Source organism: Zeus faber, assembly GCF_960531495.2.
Source record: "Zeus faber genome assembly, chromosome: 16".
NCBI classification, from domain to species: domain Eukaryota; kingdom Metazoa; phylum Chordata; class Actinopteri; order Zeiformes; family Zeidae; genus Zeus; species Zeus faber.
Window position 1 is genome coordinate 14,401,081 of NC_137202.1, and position 27,148 is coordinate 14,428,228.

The window sequence follows — 27,148 nt, forward strand, 5'->3', positions numbered from 1 at the left end:
TGTGTGCATATACGTGAGTAGATTTTGTGCCTGTGTGTGTGTGTGTGTGTGTGTGTGTGTGTGTGTGTGTGTGCTGGCCTGTGCAGCATGGGGCTGAGCCCTCTGCCCTCAGATTAGCTGCAGCCTGATAGGATTAGACTCTAATGACTGGGACTGGGAAAGACAAAGGCACTTTCTGCAAAGAGGCTTAGATATGGAAGAATTAGCAGCAACCTTCCATCGCTCTCTCTCTCTCTCTCTCTCTCTCTCTCCCCCCCCCCTCTCTCTCTCTCTCTCTCTCTCCATCCCTTTCTCTCTTTGCCTGCCACTGTGTCTCTCTATCTTGCTTTTCTTCGTGACCTTTCCTTTTATTGTCTCCGGCATATTTTAGATTTTTTTTTTTATTTCCCTCAGTGGTGGAAAAAGTGCTCAGATCCTACGAAGCATAAATTGGAAAACAGCACTCAGCAAAAGTTCTCTCATTCAGTCATTTACGCGAGAGAATGTTTTTCGGGAACTCCACAACGTCTTTACGTCTCAAAGTAAAAGCAGTCATTCATTGTGACCTCGTATTTTGAAGGTCAGACGGGTAGGAAACGTCACTTCTTTTAATGTCATTGATTTGACTTGTGTCGTCCACTGAAAAACCCAGCTTGGGTGGGTTTCCTCTTTTTGTTCTCTGGCTCAAACTGAACCCATTAAACAAACTGATTTTAACTAACGGAGGAATGTAGTGAAGTTAAAAAAAAGAACATTTTGAAATATAGTGGTATAACGGCCGGAATGCAAAGGGCGGCTTGGTAGCTCGCCCCGTTAACTCGGGCCCCGTTAGCTCAACTGTTAGCTCGTCCCAGTGATCTCGCCCTGTCCTCCACCCCCGGTGGCTCTGGCGCTCCTCCACCCTCCCGGGTCCTAATTGCCCCGGGACTCAGATGCCGTTTGAGGGGAATCGTCGGCCGTGACGCAACACAACAACGGCAAAGAGAGAGGGATTTAGGAGATTTTCTGCCAGCTTGCATAAGAAGAGAGGAGGACAGCTCCTTAGTGTGTGTGTGTGTGTGTGTGTGTGTGTGTGTGTGTGTGTGTGTGCGCGTGTGTTTCAGTGAGTGAGTGAATGTGTGTGTTTTCTTTCCATGTGCATGTGTTTGCGTTCCTTGTTAGCGAGCGCTGTGAGGAGGGAAGACGGGATGACAGGGGGAAAGTGGAGGGACGGTGGAAACGACAAGAGGAAAGGTATGGCCGGTGTAAGTTTTTGGGCAGGGCGCTGGTCCACCGAGCCCCCGGTTGAGCCCCAGTTGAGACTTAATCCGTCCTGACTCTGATAAACGCGTCCGGTGAGTCTGAGCGTAAACCCTCGAGTTCAGCACATGAATCATTCAAGCTCCATTAATGACCTTTTTTGGGGGGAAATGATTAACTTTTCATCGCTGTTTAATATTAGAACCGGCCGTGCCGAAGCTAAAGGGAGCCTGAGAGCCGCCTTGGCCGGGGGGAGATCCTTTGGATTTGCTCATTGTGGAGTTGGGGGGCCCTTTTCGGTTCATGGTTCATGGTGATGATAGCAGTAAATAAGTACTATATCTTCAAATATGTTTAATATTGCACAGATTCTGACAAAAAAAAAAAAAAAAGCACCAGGGGAGACGTTAACATGAAGGAAAAAAAAAACCCTTGCGAAAAGCCGGTGTCTGGTGCCACTGGCTGCGATGGAGAAATGCGTGGTTGGGAATAGTTCTGCGAAGGTCCAGCAGGGGGCCACGGAGAGACTTCGCTTTGCTGTTTCAATGATAACGATGACATCACTCCTCTTCCCAAACTACGCTACACGCCGAAGCGTGCCCTCGGAAGCCCAGTGTGACCCTAGGGTCCGCGGAGACGCCGGTTAGATGCACACAGCCTCCCCGAGCGCACACACACACACACACACAAACACACACACACACAAAAGTTTACCGACATGACCACATGCCAACAAATGCACGCACACACTCATGCACACATTGATATCCATGACAACACAGAAGCATAAGCGCTCTGCGATAGGATCGTGGGAAGCGACCGGAGAAGGATCGTGGAAAGGGAACGCGGTCTGATGTCTCGTCGAAATGAAAACGACCATTTAAAACAGCACTGGAATTCGGATAGCGATGCAGTTGTGGTCAGTCGTGGAGGTAATGGCGCGGGAATTGTTTGCGCCGACCCCTACAGTGGAAGTCACCATCAGGCGCACGGTGTTATGGGTGGAGCTGAGTATAATGTGAGCCGCCAAACCGGTCGTTCCTCAATGGAAGCTGACCTCATTGGCCGTTTTGAGCTTCACCTCCCTTCCGACACCCACCCGTCCATGCTCCGCATTAGATACAGCTTCCAATACGTAGGGGAGATGCAGGGGATCTTTGCCCAAATCAGAACCGACTTCGAGCTCTTATCCAGGATAAAGGTCTAACAGCTGAGTGTTGAGCAAGAACGTGATGCGGTGCAGATGAAAAACTCCCTGGACACACTGAGCGTGGAAGGAGAGCGTTAACGGCTGTCATGGGCCGACAATTTATTGCCGAAATCAGCCCTCAGTGGCGCCTCCTGCATCCCCGCACTGAGATTCTCAAGGATGTACATCCAGCATTTCCAGTGCATATCGGTATAATTGCACTAGGCGCGCGAGAGTGAAAGCCGAAGTGGTCGGAGAAGGGATCGCGGGAAGGGAAATCTGGATCTTACGGTGTTTTCGTTTACTCGTGTATTGCTTCATTCATTGGACTTTTAATTTGGATCTATTTTTGGGGCTGTCAGTTTCGTCTGCGCCCGGATCGATCACGGTGCATTCGTCGGTTGGACTACAACATTCAAGATTCAAGATTCAAGAGGTTTATTTGTCACATACATATACATACCTTCATACATATATGCAGTGAAATGTCTTTGCAACGCACCCGGAGATTATGCACAACAGTTACTACAATGAACATAATAGCTCGCCTAATTCGTACCTGGCAACTACCTTAAACGAACTGATTCCTAAAACGTAACGCAGTTAGTGAATAGGATAATATCAATAAAATAAAATAAAAACAAAATAGGACTCAAAATGTAATACAGAGTAGGGGTACAAAATAGAAGGGAATAGAGTTATGTATATGGGATAGGCTATTTGTATATACAGATATGTGCAGTAAAGCGCATGTTAATAAAGTGTGTATGGAGATATACAGTACAGTATACAACAGTACCACACAGCAATACAGTAACACCGAACAGAGCAGCAATACAGCGCAGTACGCAGTAGACCTGAACATGTGCACTGGACTGACCTGTTGGATTCATCACTACACCTCACCTTATACCTGTACCTTGTGTGAAAGTAAAACCCTATGATGAACTGGTGATGCAGATTATTATGTGAATTGGTGGACGGGTTGCAAAAATCGCAGCACAAGTCGTGCATTTACTGGTGAGCCTTTGACCCTCTGAATTCAGATAGAAGCATTTAAAAGAAATACGTTGTTTTGTTACTGGCCCGGCGTAAGGGTTTATGTAAATAGACTGAGGCTGACCTAGATGAGAACGAGCTCACGTTATATATTTAAAAAAAAAAGGAGAAATACATCTCTGGTTGGCACAGGCTACCTGGCACCACTTAAAAAATGAGTAGTCTTAGGTCAAAATCGTTACACACAAACACACATACACACACTATCATACACACACTTATATGACAACACAGCCATATATAGACACATACACACACACACACACGTTTACATACATGAGCACATTCTCGCATAAACATGTACATATTTGATGACTGACACACACACACACACACACACAAGTACACACACACACACAAGTACACACACACACACACACACTCCCCAGTGCTGGCAGCCCGTTAGCTTTTATCTTTAGCGACGCGCTAGATGAGGACCATATGCCGCATGGTGAATTGGTAGAACAACAAGCAGCGTTCTAGCACAGCGCTACTCGCAGGTAAAGACCTTTATTAAGACGGATCAGGTTGCACTGATGTTGTCAGCTGGAGACTGGCGGGGTCCTGTGGGCGCATGTGTGCGTGTGTGTGTGTGTGTGTGTGTGTGTGTGTGTGTGTGTGTGTGTGTGTGTGTGTGTGTGTGTGTGTGTGTGTGTGTGTGTGTGTGTGTGTGTGCGAGCGCGTTAGCCTACATGCTACACATGTATCTGAGTTGAAACGTGCGTTGACCCCTGGGCACTGACCCCCGTGTCATTTTAATTCTCCGACTTGCCATTTAGTCGTTGATTTGAAAAGCATAAGGTTCATGGTAACTGACGTGGTAAGTGTGCACACTAGACACACACACACACACACACACACACACACTGAGAGTCTGGGCGAGTCTGATTGAATTTGATGGCATATGCAATCGATAATGAACTTGGGCACGGGACCCAACCAAACACTTTCCTAGGGCACCAAAGGGTGAAAGGTCAATCTCTAAAATGTTTATGCCTGGCCCTGTGATGTCGGCTCTCCTGGCGACCCGCGCGCACACACACGCACACACACACACACACACACACACACACACACACACACACACATACACACACACACACACACATACACACACACACCCTGCGGGCTGGAGTCCCAGGTCATTACAAACCGCGGTCGAAACCTGTTTTCCCAGAGTTGGTGGCTCGGTTATGCGCCGGGTTTTGAACAATCTGGAAGTCTATGTATTACATTCTTGTCATTCCTGTGATTGGAAGGCGGTTGACGCGACTCCACAACGATCGTCCGAGTTCATGCAGTCGTCACAATCACCAACCCCCGAGCGAGCGAAAACAAACAGTGGGCGCACCCCGTCAATATCAAATGGCCGGGGCCGGGAGGCGTCCGCCGGCCCGTCTGTCAAACCGCATCAGCCCCGGCGGCGGGGGGCTCCGTCCGCCGGGTCGTGACGGCATCCCGCCCCCTGTTTGCGTTTATTTAGAGGATGAATTACAGCGTTTTCTCAAAAAAAAGAAAATGAAGGGAACTTAAAAAAAATAATAATCATTTTTAAACGCTTCCCCGAGGTGAACTCAATGAGGAACCGTTTAGGGTCCGGAGCCGGTGCCGGCTGAAACGCTCCCCGTCCCGAAAAGAGGAGATGGGGAGGGTCGCTCGCATTGTCGCCGTGTTTTCGGGTCCCGGCGTTCCTTTTCCTGGAGCGGGAAGCTGTTTCGCCGTGTTTCATTTGCAGGCCGGTAGAAATGAGCACCGAGGAGCACCAGAATCGCGAAATGCATCTCAACGAACAGAGCGGTTCAAATCCAGGCGTTCCTACTGACGCGGTGACTTCAGGAGCGATGCATTCAAACAACGAGTGCAGCAAGCAAGTGGCGTGCATCCGGGAGGAAAAAGCCTCCTCCTGGTCGGCATGGCTGTTATGTGCGACCAGTCCCGCTTTGGCGGCGTGATGGACGGGCGGCGGCTGGGCTTACGTTGCCCAAAAACTCTCACCGGCGTGGGCTCCGTTCCCTTTCATCTGATGTGGAAGGGGAACTTTTCAATAACTATTTTCAGAGACGGACATTTTGTGTTCTCTGTCTGTATATGCTGCTCTGCGTTATTACGCTGTGAGCGAGCGAGAGAGAGAGAGAGAGGGAGGGAGAGAGGGAGAGGGAGGAGAGCGAGAGAGAGAGAGAAGAGATTGAGCGAGAGAGCGGAGCGAGAGAGAGACAGGGGGGAGAGAGAGAGAGAGAGAGGGAGGGAGAAAGAGAGAGAGAGAGAGAGAGGGAGGGAGAGAGGGAGAGGGAGGAGAGCGAGAGAGAGAGAGAAGAGATTGAGCGAGAGAGAGGAGCGAGAGAGAGACAGGGGGGAGAGAGAGAGAGAGAGAGAGGGAGGGAGAAAGAGAGAGAGAGAGAGAGAGAGAGAGAGAGAGAGAGAGAGAGAGGGCGAGAGAGAGTGCAGGTGGGGAATAATTATGCGATCCAGGTGTGGTGTAATGTGTGATCAACAAAAGAAGGGGAAGAAAGAGCGACAGAACAAGGGCTACAAAGATAGAAGTGTAACAGCATTAGCGTGCAGCTGCAAGTCACATGTTGTTGTGTCTTGATGGTTATGACAGCTGTGATAATTAATATAAAGCTGAGTGGGAGGGATTCGCTCTCGCACCTTGATTCTCTGACAGCTGTTGTGCGACTAACAATCGGCAAAGGAACAATGGTCGAGGAAGAACACCTTCACATCTGCAGTGTGCTGCTCGGAGACACTGCTTGACTCATGTTGTCTATCGAGATTTATACATATATTTCTTATATAATTTATATATATTTTATATATCATTTAGATAGATAGACAGACAGACAGACAGAGAGACAGACAGACAGACAGATAGACAGACAAACAGGTAGATAGATAGATAGATAGATAGATAGATAGATAGATAGATAGATAGATAGATAGATAGATAGATAGATGGATAGATAGATAGATAGATAGATAGATAGATAGATAGATAGATAGATGGATAGATAGATAGATAGATAGATAGATAGATAGATAGATAGATAGATAGATAGATAGATAGATAGATAGATAGATAGATAGATAGATAGATAGATGGATAGATAGATAGATAGATAGATAGATAGATAGATAGATAGATAGATAGATAGATAGATAGATAGATAGATGGATAGATAGATAGATAGATAGATAGATAGATAGATAGATAGATAGATAGATAGATAGATAGATAGATAGATAGATAGATAGATAGATAGATAGATGGATAGATAGATAGATAGATAGATAGATAGATAGATAGATAGATAGATAGATAGATAGATAGATAGATAGATAGATAGATAGATAGATAGATAGGTGGGTGGGCAGACGGGCGGGCGGGCAGGCAAGTAGATAGTTAGATAGATCGATGAAAGATGGATGGATGGGCAATAAAACAAATTGGCAATAAGAAATAAAGTAATACATAATAGAAAAAAGGAAGAATAACTAATAAATATATTAATAATATTAATAATAATAATATAAATATATTGGAAACAAATACCTATCTATACATTAAACAAAAAATAAAAGATAGAAGTTGAATGAACTTTATGCTTGACATTTTTAGCTCTTAGTCTCCATGCGTTAAATTTGCAGGACCGGACAAAGTTAGGACAAAGTTACCGCTTGTAACTTGTGTAAATTTAATGTTTCAACCCTGGTGTCATGTACCGTGCATGGCCCTTGTATCTATTTTACAATGCGGCTGTGTGTTGTTTTTGTGATATGTAGTTTGAGCAGAGTGCATGCTCGTGCGTTTCTTCCTTCCACAACGCAACAAACGTGGTTAAAACACAGATCGTTCAAAGTCAAGCAGCTCCTGGTTGCGCTCCACTCCATATTTCTGACGTTTGTCGATAAAACCTTCATTTCGAGTCGTCCCCCACCCCCCGAATGCAGAGAACAGACTTTGCGGGGTTTTTTTTTTGATTAGATGATCTGACCGCTGACCTAAATATGAACTTGAGCGGGAATTACTTTGTTTGGGGGAGATGGGGATCAGCGCTGCAGAAGAACCTCTGCAGCCAATCAGTGTGTTCTCTAATCTGATTTGCTTCCACCAGGACGGACCCACCGAGACCGAGCATCTGACCCTGGGTGGATCATGTACAAAAATGTCCAAAAAAGTATCCGTACACACACACACATACACACACACACACACAGACACACACACACACACACACAGACACACACACACACACGCACGCACTCAAATCCAGGTATAGGTTTATGGGGTCGTGTAAAAAAAACAACTTTAAAAACAAGATTAGTTGGAATGATGTGGACTTGAAACTGAACTATAAAAATGTTTGAATCATAACAGTAAATCAGAATCTGCTTATAACATTATACATGCTTAAAAACAGCATTAGTAAAGCCTTTTTGAATTATGAGGACAATAAATGTGTCCTCACGGGCCCAGTGTCCTGTTAATGCTGGTGTGTATTCAAGTATTTTTAGAATCATATATGCACGTACACACACACACACACACACACACACACACTATTACATTACAACGTAAATAGAAAAATAACAAAAGAGCCTTATTTTGAAATATTTAATAATCATTTTCTGGTATTATTTACAAATAAAATACAAGACAACAATAATGACGATAATAATAATAATAATTATTATTATTATGTTAATAAAATACTACTAGTACTACTTCTGCTGCTGATGCTAATAATAATAATAATAATAATAATAATAATAATAATAATAATAATAATAATAATAATAATAATAATAATTGTTATTATAATAATAGCAGTAATAAAAAAAATAAAAAAAATAAAAGATAAAAAATCATCATCATCATCATCATCATCATCATCATCATCATAATGTATAAAATATTATGAAGAATATGACAAATAATATATAATAATCTTATAAAATATGAAGTGTCTAAATCACCATCATTGACAGAGAGATGGCATTTTGGCTTTCCGTTTCATCAGCCACCCGCCAGGTAACTATCCCAAAAAATAACCCGTCACCCGAGTGGAACGCCTGTTACTTTTTTCGCCCTCCTGGAAAGACGACATCAAATGGATGGAGCTCTCATTAACTCTGGGCTCCGTGCGTCACTCTGTTCTTGTAAAGCCCGTGGAAAAGGTGAGCAGCGTTTTATGAATGACTGGGTTTCCAGAGTCTGTGCAGGACTTTTAATCTGAAATGACAATATTAATTCTAATAATAATAATAATAATAATATAATATAATATTTATCTTTAAAAACATGTTGCCTTAATAGTGATTTAGAGTCTGAATCGCAATATGCATAGAATATGCAACGTAAATCGCACTCAACAAGATTTTTTTCCACAAACATCGTCTTTTATGTTGTTCTAAACTGCAAAATGGGACATTGTAGAAGGCACTCCATATCTAACATCCTATCCATCTTGAATAAGAGGAGAACGGCAGAAATATTGTGCTTAAAGACCGGGCCATCCCATTTTCATTGAGAAGTCGGGGAAAAAAAACCAAAACACGAGGACAAATCGAATCTGAAATAAGGCCGAGTGCCGGATGGAAGAACAAAAGGCTGTTTTTGTTAAAGTAATAAATTAAATGAAATTAAATCGCCATGTTTTGATTTAGCCTCTATCTTGTTAGACGAATCAAAGAAAGTCCTCTGAGGCTGAAATAAATATCCTGGATAACAGTCAGAGTGACGTATGGGAAAGAACAAAATCTGCTTAAAATCAGAGTCCAAGATTCCCTCCAGAATCGGGAAGCGCCACGCCACTTTCCCCCGGAGTGTGTTTACTCACCGCTCCGGCTGGGTGGCGGCTGGTGCCCGGCGCGTTATTAATGCCTCCGGCCACGCCAGCCGGGGCTCCCCGGGACTACGCTCTCCACCCCTTGACCACCTCGCACCCATTCAGGAAGAGATGAGTCTTTCGCACCTCTCTCCTCTCCATCCCCTCTTTCTCCATCCTCCACCTCCATCTCAGGGCCCCCCTCCTCACTCCTCCCTCCTGGCCTCCCCCTCTCCTCCGCTCATTTTCTCACTCGCATCGCACTCCCTCGCTCCCTCCCTCTCGGAGGTGCTGATCAATTCACAGTCTCCCGGGGAGGTGTGAGACTCCCCCCCCCCGCCCCCCCGGGCTCCATCCCCCTCCACCGCCCTAAACCCCCGCTCCAACCTCCAAACCTTAACCCATGTGGTTGGGTGAGAACCCGCCCACCCCCCCACCCCCCTCCTCACCCCTGTTTTTTTTTTTTGGTTTTTTTTTTAGGGGGGGGGGGCATGTGAAGTAGAAGGCAGTTGTCCTCTCTTCTCACTCCCGGGGCTGCGTGGCACCGTGACCCGCTGACAGTGGAATCACCTGCTCCACTCGCTCTTCCTGTGAAATGTCTGTGATGCCATTAGCAAACCTGAAATAATGGAATGGAATAACAGAGTGTCTGTGAGGGAGGGCGAGAGAGAGAGAGAGAGAGGGAGAGAGATGAGCAAGAGATAAAATGCGATTTGGTAAAGATACTATACAACATGATGATGTGATATAATATGATATGATGTGATATGATATGATATGATATGATATGATATGATACGATACGATACGATATGATATATGATATGATATGATATGATATGATATGATATGATATGATATGATATGATATGATATGATGTGATGTGATACGATACGATACGATACGATACGATACGATATGATATGATATGATATGATATGATATGATATGATATGATATGATGTGATATGATATATGATATGATATATGATATGATATAGGATAGGATAGGATAGGATAGGATAGGATAGGATAGGATAGGATAGGATAGGATAGGATATATGATATGATATGATATGATATGATATTATATGATACATGATGTGATATATGATATGATACGATATGATATGATATGATATGATGTGATATGGTATGATGTGATATGATATGATATGATATGATATGATATGATATATGATATGATATATGATATGATATATGATATGATATATGATATATGATATGATATATGATATGATATATGATATGATATATGATATGATATATGATATGATATATGATATATGATATGATATATGATATGATATATGATATGATACGATACGATAGGACATGATATAATATGATATGATGCAATACGATACGATGCAACACGGTATGGTACGATATCACACAATATGATGATGATGATATGATAAGATGAAGATACAATATCACAAATAATCATATTACATCATATATTATATGATGCAATATGATAATGGTTATGACAACAATATGACACAATGTGATAAGGATATGATATGATGAAGATATAGATAGGATAAGGGTACGCTATGCTGAGATAAAGATGCAATATGGAACGATATGATAAAATAAGGTACTAATTCAATTGTCACAGCATCTACAAAACCTACAGAGTAATATAATTGTGTGTATCATAAGCCTGGTGGAGGAAGTGCTCTGAAAGTATGAATACCCTCGCGCAGTTAATCTAGTTAAAAGTGAACGCGCCACGTCGCCATTTCTAATTAGGTAAAAGCATGAAAGTCCACGTTCGTAGTAAATGGTCCTAACGCAACGCCGTGAAAAAAACACAACTGCCTAATTGTTTGCAGAAATAACACGCCGACTATTTCCGGCCGCAATGTGTCGGAGATGAACGTATAACGTCATGGTAACAGTGAGAAGGCGAGGGGGGGAAAGAGAGGGAAATGGAGAGATGTAAGGAGGAGGCGTGTGTGAAAGAATGATGTGTCGTCCCCGAAACCCCCTTCTATGTGTGGATTGAAGTCGGAGCCGGAAGCCTTTGAGAGAAAAGGTGGATGTGATGACCTGGTGCCATGTGGCTCAATGTGAAAATTGACTGGCAGCTCTTCACAACATATATTACCACACACATGGAATTATATGCGCACACACACACACACACACACACACACACTATATCTATATTAGTGTGTATGTGTGTGTGTGTGTGTGTGTGTGTGTGTGTGTGTGTGTGTGTGTGTGATATTTTCATAGGGGTATAGGTGTTATCGAGGGATCTATGTGTGTGTGTGTATGTGTGTGCGTGTGTGTGTGTGATATTTTTCGTAAGGGTATAGGTGTTATTGAGGCATCTATGTGTGTGTGTGTGTGTGTGTGTGTGTGTGTGTGTGTGTGTGTGTGTGTGTGTGTGTGTGTGTGTGTGTGTGTGTGTGTGTGTGTGTGTGTGTGTGTGTGTGTGTTCGTATATGGGAGTCTGAGTGGGTATTTACATATGCGTGTTCCTGTGTGTGTGTGTGTGTGTGTGTGTGTGTGTGTGTGTGTGTGTGTGCGTGCGTGTGTGCGGATCAGCAGATGCTGATCAGACATATATCCTCCAGGTGTTGGGGATGTGTTGTCAGTGTCAGAAAGTAGCTCTAATTTTTTACAGGGAATACAACACATGTTCAAGTAACAACCATTTGGAGACCTTTTAGTTCCTACTCATATATATATATATATATATGTGTGTGTGTGTGTGTGTGTGTGTGTGTGTGTGTGTGTGTGTGTGTGTGTGTGTGTTTAAAGAGTATCTGCATAGATACATTTGGATGTACAACTAATTCATTAGACGTATTATTGCAGGGCATATCTATGCTATATCTCACACTGATCTTGTCCATGCAGCACTTGTGTCATTTGTTGTCGGGAGTAATATAACCCTAGCCCTACCTGGCGATACAAGAAAAAAAAAATAAAATTGCATTCAAGTTTTGTATTTGTATAAGTTGTAAATATTATCCTATTATTTGCAGATTTTTCTGTGCTCGTGTTTTATTATGAATGATCTATTTCTGAGTTTTTGAAGTGTCATCCCCATTGTGTCCAGTGGGAGGCGCACATGATTAAGCATTAGTGTGCAAGGGGGCAACGGCTCGTTTCAGTTTTACGTTCTCTTGAATGAACTTAAGAGGGAATAAGTGCGTAAAGAGGCGCATGCGACATTAAAACATAGCTTCAGGTGAATATATGACAGAATTAGCTCCATCATAATGTCGGAGGTCTCCTACCGTCAGCATGTCCATTGTCACTTTCCCATAATAAGGACATCGTGTGGTGTTAAACCAAGTCAATTCCTTGATATCAGTTTTCCCAAACAACATGCAAAAAAGATCATATCGTGAGCCTTGTCGAGACAGTGTTTGCCTCAGCAGGAGAACAATTAAAACCACACCCCCCCCCCCCAAAAAAAAATAGCGGGACGCACACGACGACGCGAGCGATGACAATAATTAACTATGTCATACGGTCATATTTATTTTATTTTTTTTTAAATATTTGCATATGAATGCAATTCAGACGCTTGTTTTTTTTACGCGGAATCAACGGGAAGACAGCAGCTCTCCCAAACTGGGGGGGGTGGAGTCGTGCATCCCATCGAACACAAACCGTTGTCCAAAATTGACCAGTATTATGATTATTTTTTTGTCCAGTCTAATTATAGAGCCCATGCATTGCAGATTGCAAATATCGTGTGCGTGTGTGTGTGTGTGTGTGCGTGTGTGTGTGCGTGTGTGTGCGTGCGCGTGCGCGTGCAGCTCCCAACACGTCGTGCTTGCAGAGCTGCAGGCTGTAAAAAGTTTGACCTGAGTTTGACTCCTCGACCGCAGCCACGCCAGTTGCTCCCATTAGAACCAGTCACTAATACGTGAGTGCAATCGGAGCGCATGGAGTTAATTATAGGCTATTCTTTTATTTCCCCTCTTCGATGTATAAGTTGAGTGAGCCCTTTTATTTATTTATCTATTCAGCCTTTTTTTTTTTTTTTTTTACAGCATTTGCCGTTTCTTAACTTTATTTGTGAACTGTAAATTAGTGTGGAAACTGTTATCTGTTATCGACGAGGAGGAACAAATTAGGCAAATTAGGCTCCAAAAATGTTCGCCACAAAGAAAAAGAAAAAATACAATGTTATATCACGATTAGTGTATAATTATGAAGTTAAAAGAAAAAATCTGGTACCATGACTTTTCTTTGTTTTATCAAAAAGTTATGTGTGTTTGATTAATGCAACAATTGAAGACTACAACTCTAATAAAAATGCCCTTTAATTGTTCAAGCGGTGAAATTAATTGTCGCGTTGCCTTTAACTTCCTAAGACAAATAGCTTGTGATTTTTTTATGAGACCACTCAGAGCATTGTCGCAAAGCGGATTATAAGAACATTTTAACATTTTACCCCCATTGTCCCTCTTTCACCACAACAAAAGACCAATTTAAAGACATAACAAGTGCTGTGTACCGCAGTTATTCACAGTGGAGTATTCCACTTCTAACTGTTAATTTAAATAGGCATTAAAAAATGTATCTAATCGTCCGTGATCCCATGGTTTCAGAGATGCACATCTGATATTAGCGTTGGGGAGTTAACAATAATAACAATACATTATTATAACAGATAAGGCCTTAGATGAGATGGACATTAAATTAAACATGCAAAAACGGTCAAATAGGAAATTTCTACATTCAAGTAAAAATCGAATGAAACACGTTTTCAAAATATATATCTATATAGTTTTGTTATTTTTTTTAATTAGTCCTAATATTCTTTTATCCATTACGGAATAACTCAAATGCGCGCGTCCCACTCACCCACATCCATTTTTGTTCTTTCCCCTGAAATTCGCAAACCCGACGTTGATGGAGGATCACCACTGGACAAACTGGAATGGAGAATTCGTGACATTTTCCTTCCCCGTCCTCTCTCCCGCTCCGTGCGTGACACCGCGTGAGCTCCACGCGCCCGTCCGGCTCCGCCGCGTTCCCACGGCGCGCGTCACGCCGTTCGCTCCGCGGGCTCCGCGGCGTGGCCGGTGTGTCTGCTTTGCGTGTGCGTGTGCGCGCGCGCGGGCGTGTACGTGTCTGTGTGTGTGTGTGTGTGTGTGTGTGTGCGTGCGTGCGTGCGTGCGTGCGTGTGTGTGTGTGTGTGTGTGTGTGTGTTACCGTGGGGGGATCTCTGACGCATTCCACGCCTGTCGGTGGTACCATGGGGACTGGCAGGGTGTGTGTGTAGGCTTGGGTGAAGATAAGATAAGATAAGATAAAATAAGTTAAGATAAGATAAGATAAGATAAGTTCAGATAAGATAAGATACTGTCTTATGTGAAACGTGCATTGTCTGTTATAAATATACTATAAATTAAGTTAAGTCGAGGTAAGGTAAGATGTGACACTGTCCTTGGCAGTAAGTGAAGCTTGCGTTATCTGTTATAAGATAATATAATATAATTTAAGATAAGATAAGATAAGATAAGATAAGATAAGATAAGATAAGATAAGATAAGATAAGATAAGATAAGATAAGCTTTGACACAACTTGACACACCTTCTTTCCTACTCCTGCATCAATGCCCAGTCCTGTATATTCTTCACTAGGCGTTTCCGAGGTGTTCCATCCAAGTCATCTTGTTTTGTTTGTTTTGTTGTTTTTTTTTTGTTTTTCATCGTGATCTTAATTGAATAATTGATTGATTGATTGGTTGATTGGCTGGTTGATTGGTTGACTGATTTATTGGTTGATTGATTGATGCATTTTTATTATACATGCAGTAGAACACAGGCATAAGGACACACGAGACAAATAACAGACGCAAAGGTCATGAAAATCAGGGTCTGTGGATCTAAATAAATAAGCGGTTGTGGGTATTGGTACGCGATGATGCCTTTTAAGAACTTTTTCTACGGTTCACGGAACTTTCTTTGGATTTTGGAGCAGCGTGAAGGTGGGGCTTCAGCAAAAAAAAAAACAAAAAAAAAAAAACACCAAAAAAATTAAAAAAAAAAAAAAAAAAAGAGCGTTTATAGCAAGAGGAGGAGGTGACAACAAGGGGATCTACACATCTGTGTGGATTTTAATAAGCTGTAAAAGCAGAAGTGCACTTGCAAGCTGCGGGAGTGTGCGCGTGTGCGTTTATTGCGTGCGTGAGAGAGAGAGAGAGAGAGAGTGAGGGGGAGAGCCTCGAGACATGAAGAGGCAACATCTAAAATCGAATCTTTTGTGTTTTGACGCTTCTATTGGCGACAGAGGCCAAAAGCACACTGTTCCCAAGTCGAAGTAACGCTTTGTTTTGCTCATCCTCCGCCGCCGATGGCCCCGAAAAACCATCAATCACCTCAGGATCGATCACTCCGGGAGCCAATAGGGGGCTCCCGTCCCTGCGCCTCGCGCTGATTGGACGCCCGGCCAGCGCGTGCTGCGTTTGGAGCGACCCATTCCGCGGCCGTACGGGGGGGAGGGGGGGGAGCTCGAAGAATAAAGGCTCTCGACAACGTATTCCCTTTTTTTATTATTATTATTATTATTATTATTATTATTATTATTATTTTCTGACAGCTTATACAAAAAAAAAAAAAAAGCTTCAACCCGGACCAAAAAAAAATGACACTTTTTTTTGGCACGTTACGTCGGTTTTTTTTTTTTGTGAATACGCTGCATTCAAAAGAAGTAAATAAAAAAGAAACAAACCCCTCACAAAAAAGCATTAAAAGACACTTCAGATACAGCATTGACTGAGACTAAACCCGACCAAAGTTGTCATCAAGTGAGTCACTTTTTTTTTTGCAGAGCAGTTCATATGATTAGACTGTAACGTTGGAACGGCGCATATTGTTACTGCGCTCTCAAATCACCCCCCCCCCCCCCCCACACACACACACACACACACACACACACGCACAGACGCACGCACGCACACGCGATTATTTGTCTTTGACTTCACTTGAACACAGTAATCAACGATCAGTAAGTTGCGGCAGACACAAATTCTTGATTTGGGTAAAAAAAAACAACAACAAAAAAAAACATTATAGATACAAATATTTTATTATTGCAGCGTCAGGGGAATGGCCCCCTCCGACGACGTCCGCGTTGTAGTATTCGCTCCTCGGGTATTACGCATAGCGACGCGTTTTTATGAATATTATCTACGGTAGACTAAACCATCTCACTTCCGAGCGTAAAAAAAAACCCACCCCTCCCAAAAAAATAAAAATAAACCCCCAGCGCGTCTGGGTGCAACAATCTATGGAACAGAAACCACTTTCAGGCGCGAATGAAAATCCAAACCACGTCCCCGCTCGTCATAACACACGCGCCGCATTAAGGCGAAAGCGCCGCGTGGGAAGTGGCGAGAGCTGTCCCCGCGCGCGTCGCGGCACCGCCGAGCGCCTCCAACCCCCACCACCACCACCCCCACCACCACCACCACCACCACCTCCTCCACCCCCCCTCCACCCCCGGCTCCGAGCGCAACTTGCAGTGGCCCAGCGCATTGTGTAACACGCGACCAGTTATGGCCACCGCTACTTCCGGGTTCCAGCAGTCTGGTCCAGATCCACGGGCTCGGTCCCTCGCGCTCCGCACACACACACACACGCACGCACACACACACACACGCACGCACGCGCACGCACGCACGCACGCACACACCCGCACACACACGAACACGCACACGTCCATCGCTCGTCCAACAGCATCGATCGTGGGCTCCTTTAAGACCCACCTCCCATCTTCATCTCTTTGCATAAAAAAAAATCCCACTCAGGACCCGCAGAGCGATCAAAAAGCCACGAAGGGAGAGAGAGGGAGCCTCGTTTTCCAGCTTTTCCTCCACTGTGATTTTTTTTTTTTTTTTTTTTTTCCCCTCTTCTTTTTTTTTTTTGCAACTCTTTCAACAGAAAAAAAAAAAAAAACAACAAAAAAAAACCCCCAAAAAAAAGAACAAACCACTGAGTGCGCTGCGGGACCCCGCGGAGGCGCGCGCGTCGGAGCCTTTCGACCCGCACGCACCCGATTCTCGCGTTTGTGTGATTGATTGATATGTTTGATTGATTGATTGATTGGTTGCTTGGTTGCTTGCTTGGTTGACAGGCACGGGAAGGAAAGGAGAAGAGATCATGAGAGCCGCCGGTTGTGCGTGAGGAGGGTTTCACCCATCTCCCATCCTGGGTTTTTTGGGGGGGGAGAAGGACTGGGAGGCTGGTGCCGCGGAGCAGCAGAGGACCGACCCGACCCGCGCCGCGCCGCGTCCGGGCTTTCACGGCGGGGGCTGGACTCGCCGCGCCGTTCCCCGGGAAGACACACGCGCACGGGATTTTTTTTTTAATTTTTAATTTTTATTTTTAGGGGGTTGAAATCCCCCAACCACCACCACCACCCCTCACCGCCCACCCCCCAACCCCAACCCCCCCCCCCTCCCGCGCAATTTGGGATTCTGTGCTTCTTCAACCCTGGCCTCTTAGGGGAATATATCAGAGTTGAGAGGAAGACGCGGGTGCGTGGAGGCGTTATGGCGCAACGGGTACGTACATAGGAAAAGGCTGCTCCGGGGGGAGAAAAAAAAAAAAAAAAAAAAAGTTTCACCGGACTGAAAACGTGGCTCGTGGTCTGTCCGTGCGTGTGTACGTGTGCGTGTGTGTGTGCGTGTGCGTGTCTACGTGTGTGTGTGTGTGTGTGTGTGTGATTGAGAGCGAGAGAGAGAGAGAGAGAGTGTGTGTGTGTGTGTGTGTGTGTGTGAATGATTGTGAAACTTTCTCTCGTCCCCTTCCAAAACACGAGAAGAGAGAATCCAATTTGATGATTTGCAGACTCCGCTGAGAGAGCGGTCACATCGGCTGCTTTTCCGGTTAGTTTGCGTGGAAACTGGACGGGGAGGGCTGAAAAACATAGAAAAAAAAAATCAAAATTGCCTCCGAACCCCTTCAATATGAGTCATTAGTCGATATGTTATAGTGGCTTATTATAGTGCATGGAGATCAAAACGTAACACTTCAACGTTTCTGTAAAGTCACAACTTTTCAGGAAACACTAGTACCCTACGATCCTAATATAGCCCGACTTTGATACACTAAATTAGGGGAAACGTGGAATATTAGTGTAATGCCAATGAGGCTGTGTTTGGTTATGAGGTGACGACAAATGCTCTGATTCATAGACTACCACACAGCGGACGGATTCAAACAGAGATGTGTCAGTGGGCTACACACACACACACACACACACACACACACACACTCAACACACACAAACAGACAAGACAAAAAATAAGTCACGTATGGCTGCTTCGCTTGATTTTGCGTATCTATCATTGGGATCTAAATATTAGTGTTTCGTGCTTACTGCTTAGGTACTTACCACTTATAGGTGCCACTTTTCTCCCTGTCAGAAAACATTAGTGTCACCCCTCAGAAAACACTATAATTCGGGCGAATTAAATCGTTTGCTGTTTTCAGCATTTTGGGAAAAATTAACAGTGTTGTTTAAATACATAGCGATGCGATTTAAGTGGCCGCAAAAGGCGCGGTGACTGTACGCGGAAAGAAAGAAAAGTTGAAGGTGCAACTTTTCCCAACAGCTATCGTCGTGTTGTGACAGAACCCTGGTTTAATTGCATTTGTGGAGCGCGCGTGGATAACCGTTCGTAGTAATAATAATAATAATAATAATAATAACAACACCATACATAATTTCCAGCCTCGAAAATCGGACCACACTGCGAGTGACGAAAATTATGGCAATTTTTATGAAGCGTTTTGAATAGACGGAGCAGGAGAATTGTGCTATTTTAAACGTATTTTAATATCTTGTTTTTTTTTTAATATATATCGTCCCTAGCTTCAATTCCTATGGGCCAAGGGTGTTCAAAATGAAAAATAATAATTATTATGGAGGCTCTTATTATTTTTATCAAAAATATTTACTCAGCGACGAAAACCCGCAAAAAGTGATTTCATTGGTAAAATTGAGTAAAAAAAAAAGGAGTAAACCCACCATCCTGATAAGTATTAACTTTCTGTGTTTCCCCTCCACTCTGTGTGTGTGTGTGTGTGTGTGTGTGTGTGTGTGGTGTGGTCTGGTGCGTGTGCAGTACGAAGACTTGCCCCACTACGGGATGGACAGCGTGGGCATCCCCACCACCATGTACGGGGACCCGCACGGCGCCCGCTCCATGCAGGCCGTGCACCTTAACCACGGCGCCCAGCTGCACGCCCACCAGTACCCGCACGGCGCGCACGCCAACGCCATGGCGCCCGGCATGCAGGGCGCGTCCGTGAACGACGCGCTCAAGCGGGACAAGGACGCGATCTACGGGTAAAGGGGGCTCCGTGGAGGGGATGGGAGGGAGGAAACTCGCCGCGGCGGTGGCGGTGGTGGGTTATACTGGTTGTACTGGTTTTGTTTCGCGTGGGGCTGTTTCGGCCCCTCCAGGGAATTTAGGAAAAAAAAAAAAAAAAAAAATCACGTAAATGCGTGCGCTTTCTTGTTTTATTTTTTTGGGTGGAACGTTGTTTTCCTTTTTGTGTGTGTGTGTGTGTGTTTTTGTAAACAAGCGGGTGTTTACCATGTGTTTCCCATCCCCACCGTAATATTCAGCCGAAGGGGAATATTCGTGGAGTGAAAATTATATTTTTTATTTTTCTATCATTTTGGTTTGGATAGTCGCTGAAAATACTACTATTCTATTACAGACCTTGTTTTAAACGGTGAATAATACGTATATGGCGTGTGTTTCTCTTTTAGTACGCGTTTTTAAGTAATTTTTGTTTACTATTAATAAACTAATCATTTCAATTTATTTGACAAAAAAGCCCATTTTAAACGATTTGTGCGTGTGCCCAACACCTTCGTCTGTAGCTTCATTAAAAAGTGTTAAAAAACACATGTCCTCTATATATGCATGAGAGACATTCAAAATACAGCAGTTTGTTACATTTCAAAGCAGGGTCTGAATAATTTGCGCACGAGTCAGCGCCATACTTGCAGGACGTTAGATTTTAAAGCGCTATAAAATGCTTATATTTGCATCGTGCACATAACGACGAGACTACTCTGGAATAAATAATCCACAGCCAAAGATCTACCTTTTATTAATGTGGAATGAGAAGCAGACTTTTGTGCAGCGTGCAAATGGGATCGTTTTCAAGAGCCTTTTTGCACCGATTTTATCATCATTATCGTGTATTTTATCAGTGTGTTCTCGTTGCGTCTTTGCACAATGCCCCAGCACACGCTGCCTGCAGCAGTCCCAATGGGAGGCTTGTTTCGGCTCAGCCCAGCCTGGGAGTTGTGTTGACCCCCGACGCTGTTCTCTCTGGTGACATTTTGCTTTTTGTGTGCGTGTTCCCCGTGCAGGCACCCCCTGTTCCCCCTGCTCGCACTGATTTTTGAGAAATGTGAATTAGCGACGTGCACGCCCAGAGAGCCCGGGGTGGCGGGGGGAGACGTTTGTTCCTCTGAATCCTTCAATGAAGACATAGCAGTGTTTGCAAAACAGGTTAGAAAAGTTTATCTTTTTTGTTGGCTCTTTTTTTTTTTTTTTTTTTTTTTTTTTGCATGAGATCCTCCCTTGCATGTCAGAGAATGGGAGAGTTGCCGTTTTGCAATTGTATCTGCTTATGCAAGTAGTCTGCAAAACGGCTTGTGTTTGCCTTTAAAATTGTACATAATTACACACTCGCTGTTTGTCATAATAAAACATTATGCTGTTTTCATATGTAAATGTGCTTACGGATTTACTCTATCTAATCTCTTGATTGTAGATTCGGGCAGAAAAGCCATTATTTTCATCGAATCCAGAATTGGATAATCTGGTAAGATAAATTTGGACTTTTCCTTGAATGTGAATATTACTCGAAAAAAGTCAAATGTTAAGAGCATGAGTCAGCCCTTGCCGCTGTGCGCAAAAAAAGCTAGACCCTGCAGAGGTTCTGGATGTCACTTTGTCCCAGCTGTCAGAAATCCCTTTGCGCTCCCTTTGTTGCATTAATGGCTTCAACTTTGCGGAGTTCGAGGCTTTGAATGTGATATCAAAGTTGCAATTCCGCGACTAGTTGGTGTCTAATATATCTGTGACCGTGGGCTCCCACGTTACGCACGTTGCCGCGCGCCACATCTCCGCGTTGCAATAACGTTGAACTTTAATATCGCGCACCCCGCATAAAAATCCACTCACATGAATATTTTCCCTCGTCCACAGTTAGTTATAGTGGAGGGGGGGGGGGGGGGGGGGCGCTGCTGTTTCATATCAAGAGGTGTGGAGCTCATCCTTTTTTTATTGTTATTTTAATTTTTCAGATGATCCAAGCCATTCAAGTTTTACGATTTCATCTTCTTGAACTGGAGAAGGTAATGATCTTTGCGTCGTGTTCTCTCTGATGCTGCTCGCTGTTACAGACCTATGGGTTATTATATTTGCATAAATGTATTTTTGCCAGTCGGTTATAATTAGCGTCAAAATCAATCACGGGGCCATTTCTCCTCTGCGTTTAATCACAACGCAAGCTGTTACTACTGCAATGGATATCTTTGTGCCCAGATATCTCCGCATGCTGTAATGGAGTTTAATGCTGGCAAGGTGAAACGCGCAACCCTAACTTTGCGGGTTTTTGAGAAGTCCTCCGTGTGCACGGGGGCAAAAGGCCACAGACAGCCATCTGTGGAGGGAAAGTGTGGGAGTGGGTGTAAAATAGTTTTTGCCAAGCTGTAGAATTTGGAGGCAAACCTACATTATTATTATTATTATTATTATTATTATTATTATTATTATTATTATTATTATTATTATTATTATTATTATGTTGATTGGGACTAAAGCCTCTGCTAAATGATGTATTATAATGAAACGTGACATGAAATTATAGACCCTGGAAAACCTGAAAATATCCTCATCCTCCCATCTAAAAGATTCATTCGTGCAAAAAAAAAACCAAAAAACATGTTGGATTCCCCAATGCGATGCGGGGGACGACGCACTGCACGGGGGTGGCGAGTGCTAATGTAATAAGTGGACGGAATTCAAACAGTTTATACCTTAAATGTCTAGTCAGGCGGGTCAGCTCCTCTAAATTACCACATTAGATGGATTTACCACGGGTGTTGAGTCGCTTGTCTCTTGTCTGCTGTCAATTTCCTCCCACAATATCTTTATTTTGGGGGTTGATATAGAGATATAACGCTTTTTTTTTGGGGGGGGGGGGGGGGGGGTGAGTTGGGGTGGGTGCACATGTCACTTATCTCCTCGGTAACGTCCATTCTTTTTTCTTCTTCTTTTTTTTTTTGTTGACTTGTGTATTGTTTCTCCCCGTGTAGGTGCACGAACTGTGTGATAATTTCTGTCACCGGTACATCAGCTGCCTGAAAGGCAAGATGCCCATCGACCTGGTCATAGACGACAGGGAGGGAGGATCCAAGTCAGACAGCGAGGAAATCACAAGATCATCAGGGCCCCTGGACCAGGTACACCCCCGCCACCCCCCCTCCGCTCTCTCTCTCTCTCTCTCTCTCTCTCACACACACACACACACACACCCCTCCCTCTACCCCCCCCCCCCTCTCTCTCTCTCTCTCTCTGTCCCTCTCTCTCTATTCAGCTATTCTGGGTCACTACTCCGCTCGCCGCTGTTATTTGCATATGATTAAGGGCGTTTTACATTCCATCGGAATGAAAAATTTCTGAATAATGTCGCTATTATTGGGCCCATTAAGGACTTGATCCCGGAACCGACCTGCGGGAGATTAGCCGCGGGACAAAAAAAAAAAAAAAAAACGCATCGCCACAAACTTGACCTGTTTCATGTCCATTTTAATTTAGAGCCTCTCTCGTTGCCTTCTTCTTTTTTTTTTTTTTTAAATCCAAATGAAAACGTTATCATTAGGAGGTAACGGGGGTCTTGTGCTTTGTGCGCCTCGGTGTCTCCAACCGAAGTTCACGCTTCATTACGCGCCTTGTCGCTATTTTCCCTTTAGACATGAGTGCGCACATTGCGGATCGAAGAGCTCGGAGACGCTCCGGTGTAGCCTGGCATTATTTCGTAGTAAAGGGCGGGGGGGGGGGTTGTTCTGATGCGGTATTAAAGGTAGATTAGGGAATGTTTCCCTTTTGTGATATCAGAGAGATAAGCGCAGGCCTTCATTATGCGCTCCGCTGGCCGCCGCCGCTCCAGGGACTGTGCGGCGCGCACGCTGCGGTTAAATAAGGAGAACCCCAGACTGCAATTATGCAAAGCGTCATTTTATTTTTGGACAATGGGACGTTAATATTAGTGGTTGTTTTTTTTTTTGCTGGAGATAGGCATTTCACTTGAGAAACCATCCAGTGATAAAAAAAAACAAAACAAAAAAAAACAAAAAAAACCCCAAAAAACCGAGTCCAAATTAAAAGGGATGAGCTGGACGTGAGGAGTATTGAAGCGACGAGGCTAAATAATTGAAATCCCCGGACTTCCATATGGTTGAGTGGCCGGAGCGACTGCCTGCTGCAATCCCCCGAGGAGAGCGCAGCCGCCGGCCTTTCTGTCCGAGGTGAGCCGGACCGGCGGCGCCATTCAGGGGCCGCCGGGCCCCCGGCTCCCGGCTGCACCGCCCCCCCCCCCCCCCCCCCCTCCAGCTCCCACCTTTCCCCGGCCCCTGATTATGGAAATGAACGATCACTCAGAAAGATAACAGTTCATTTAATCCAGAAATCCAGAATTAAATAACGCGACGCCACTTGTGCATTTCATTCGTCTCTCTCACCGTTTCCATGTATTCTTCAGGGAGATGGTTGTCAAAAGTATTTTTTATAGATAGGTCAGGACATAAAATTAAGCCATATACGTTATAGATATGGAAATAGACTCCGCTGAAAACCCCAGGGTTTCTAGGTATATGGAGAAAATTATACCGTGCTCCGGGGCACTAATGCGGATCTTTAATTGACTTTAAGATGAAGAGTGGCCTATTTTAAGTGTAATGACGGTCCCTATACGTAAAGCCAATTCAGGGCAAAAATCACACAGGCCTGCTGTGTTTACAATGGGTGAACTGCACTATTTAACAATATCAATTTCCTGCAGGCATACCCAGGATCAGAATGCATGCGGGGAAACTTTTTTGACAGATCTGGAATATTTAGGTGTTGTAGGAGTTCCCATAATAATCTACAAGGATAAGTGCAGGGGTTCCCCTGAGAGGGTGTCGACTGTAGTGCTGAGCGGTACGGTAATATTGCCTCGTGATATGAGATGAAATATCATCTCGGATCATGATACTGCGATGTAGTTACATTAAAGGCTGTATTACATTAAAGTAATGCACTTTTAATCAATGCATCAATATCCGCATAACTAATGATTGTTTTAAAAATGTTATGTGTGGAAATAGCTTAAGAAAGCACCGGTAGTCATCCCCAAAATATTGTCAGATAATCAACATCGAGGGATCAGGTCAAAGAAAATATTTGTGACATTTTATTTTTTTCCCAATATCTGCCATGCCCTTGTGCACATAGCATCCATGCTTGTCAGGGACTGTGTTAGCCTGCATACCCAACTTCCCCAATACATATATTGTCATTTTAATGGCGCTATGCTTCATGACTTACTCGTGGCTGAATATATATATATTTAAACATTTTGTGGGCTATTTTCTGTGTGACATCTTATCTGCGGTTGTTAGACGGTGACATCCCTAACGAATTTGCGTTTTGTGCGCATTATCTCGCTCCATATGTATTTTTAATATATGCCCCGGGGCATAAAGTTGAAGTGGACTGGAAAAAAAGGGCTGGAGAATTTGCACAAAAGAACAATGTTAACAAGAGAGGGCGGAAAGGAGGCTCATTTATTCATAAACCAATTCGAGCAAGGCGACTGACTGTAGCCGTGGAGGGGGAAAAAAAAAATATGTCAGAGGGAGGGGAAAAAAAAAAATACTTTGAATTTATTAAACTCGAACAATCCGACAATGCTTTTCTGCTGCATAATGCGCCCTTGCGTCATATAAGTAATATTCTCAACTCCTCCGCGTCTTTGTATTCTGCCGCTGTTTTGCTTTGCCGGCCTGTGCAGCAAAGTATGGAGGGGACGCCGGGCCCTTTGAAAAGAAAGCAGAGCAGAGTGAGAGGTGAAAAAGTCAGAGAGCTGGTGAATGCAGCAGAGCCAGTTTGGACTCACCCTTCACTGTGTGTGTGTGTGTGTGTGTGTGTGTGTCCATGAATGTGTCTGCCTTTGTGTGTGTGTGTGTGTGCGCGTGTGTGTGTGTGTGTGTATGTGTCCATGAATGTGTCTGCCTTGGTGTGTGTGTGTGTGTGTGTGTGTGTGTGTGTGTGTGTGTGTGTGTGTGTGTGTGTGTGTGTGTGTGTGTGTGTGTGTGTGTGTGTGTGTGTGTGTGTGTGTGTGTGTGTGTGCGCGCGCGCGCAGGCCGGCCTGATAAATGCAGCACCCCCCTCAGGTGCTATGTGAGTGGAATGACTGGTTAGCACCAGTTAGACTTCCTTAACCCTTTCCCTGCCGCTCCCCTGAGAGTCGTATTTGCCTAACTCCTAACACATTTGCTTCATTTCTCGCTCCGGCAGCACATTTCCAGTCGCTCCGGCCATGCGCGGAAATTCAACACGCCGGCCCTAAAGTCATGTCCGCTATCCCTGTTTGTTTGGTAAAGAACGCGGGGAAAAAAGGGGGCGTCGTGGTTCCACAGTTGTCTCCGGTCTTCGTCGGGGCCCCCCCCCCCCCCCCCCCCCCTTTTTTTTTTTTTTTTTTGCCCTGAGACACTCCTGAAGTGGAGGCGGTGGGAGGTATTTCCACGCCGTTTGCACTGTTGTCTTTAATTGCGGCGAGAGTGCGGGGAGGGAGGGAGGGGCGGCAGCGGCAATCCGCTAATGAAGTGGCGGGGGCCCGGGCTCTCTCCGCTGTAGAGCCGCCGAGAGCAGCTCGTTACCAGAGCGAGCCGGAGACCCCGGCTCTGATTTGGAGAGCTCCTCCGCCTGATTGAGACGCGAGGGCTGGAGTGGGAGTGGAAATAATTGAATTGCTTTTTTCCCTTTATGCACCAAAAAAAATAAATAAATAAATAAATAAACAAAAAATCTCCTCCCGGTTTGTGCTTTCTGAGGACACGCGCCAGGGGTGCTAAGCGGGCGCGGAACACTCAAGCGCTGAATGTGTTGTATTGACCCCGTGGATGAGTGTTTTCGGGGTTTTTTTCTTCTTTTTTTCCTGGGTATTTAAGTGTGAAATGGAGGAGTTTTCCGAGGAGTGCACGCTTTATGACTTGGCTCTGAGATTAGAGCTGTTGAAGTCGCTGCGCCAGGATTACTGGGATCTTAATACCGACGTGTACGGGCGCTCTTTCCAGAAGGCGGTCCCTGTTTGTGTTGCGGTCACGGCGGAGGAATCCGCTCCCGATAGCGCTATCACGGCAGCCCCCCGCCCCGCCGCCACCCCCCCGCGCCCATACAACTGGTGCCGTTTGGGCCTTACAAGCGCTGGTTTCCAGGTCAGTGAGACCCAGCGGTGTTGGTTTAGGTAACTCTGTGACGGTCAAAGGACTGACCCCCCCCCCCACCACCATGCCCCCATGCCCCCCCGCCCACCCCCGGCTCAATGGAAACCCTCCCCGCCGGGGTCAGCCGCTATTTTCCCTAATCAGTCCTCTGCTATCGCTAATCTATCCGCCGCTAGTTGAAGTATGGATCGAGTTACCCCCCTCAACTTGCCAGGCTCTCTCTCTCTCTCTCTCTCTCTCTCTCTCTCTCTCTCTCTCTCCCTCTCTTTCCCCCTCTCTTGCTCTCCCCCGCCCCCCCTCTCTCCCCCTCTCTCTGTGTCGTGTTA

General features: G+C 44.7%; 1 protein-coding gene across 1 annotated transcript in view; it reads left to right on the forward strand.

Moving 5' to 3' along the window:
- The first annotated feature begins 17,751 nt into the window (after positions 1-17,751).
- LOC307242370 (homeobox protein Meis1) overlaps positions 17,752-27,148 on the forward strand; it is a 92,319-nt gene continuing 82,922 nt past the window's right edge. The window contains exons 1-6 of the mRNA XM_080016812.1: positions 17,752-17,862; positions 19,429-19,652; positions 20,694-20,835; positions 21,101-21,151; positions 21,636-21,686; positions 22,650-22,796. Of these exons, the coding sequence (XP_079872938.1) occupies positions 17,851-17,862; positions 19,429-19,652; positions 20,694-20,835; positions 21,101-21,151; positions 21,636-21,686; positions 22,650-22,796 (627 nt within the window). The 5' untranslated portion in view covers positions 17,752-17,850. The remainder of the gene's footprint in view (positions 17,863-19,428; positions 19,653-20,693; positions 20,836-21,100; positions 21,152-21,635; positions 21,687-22,649; positions 22,797-27,148) is intronic.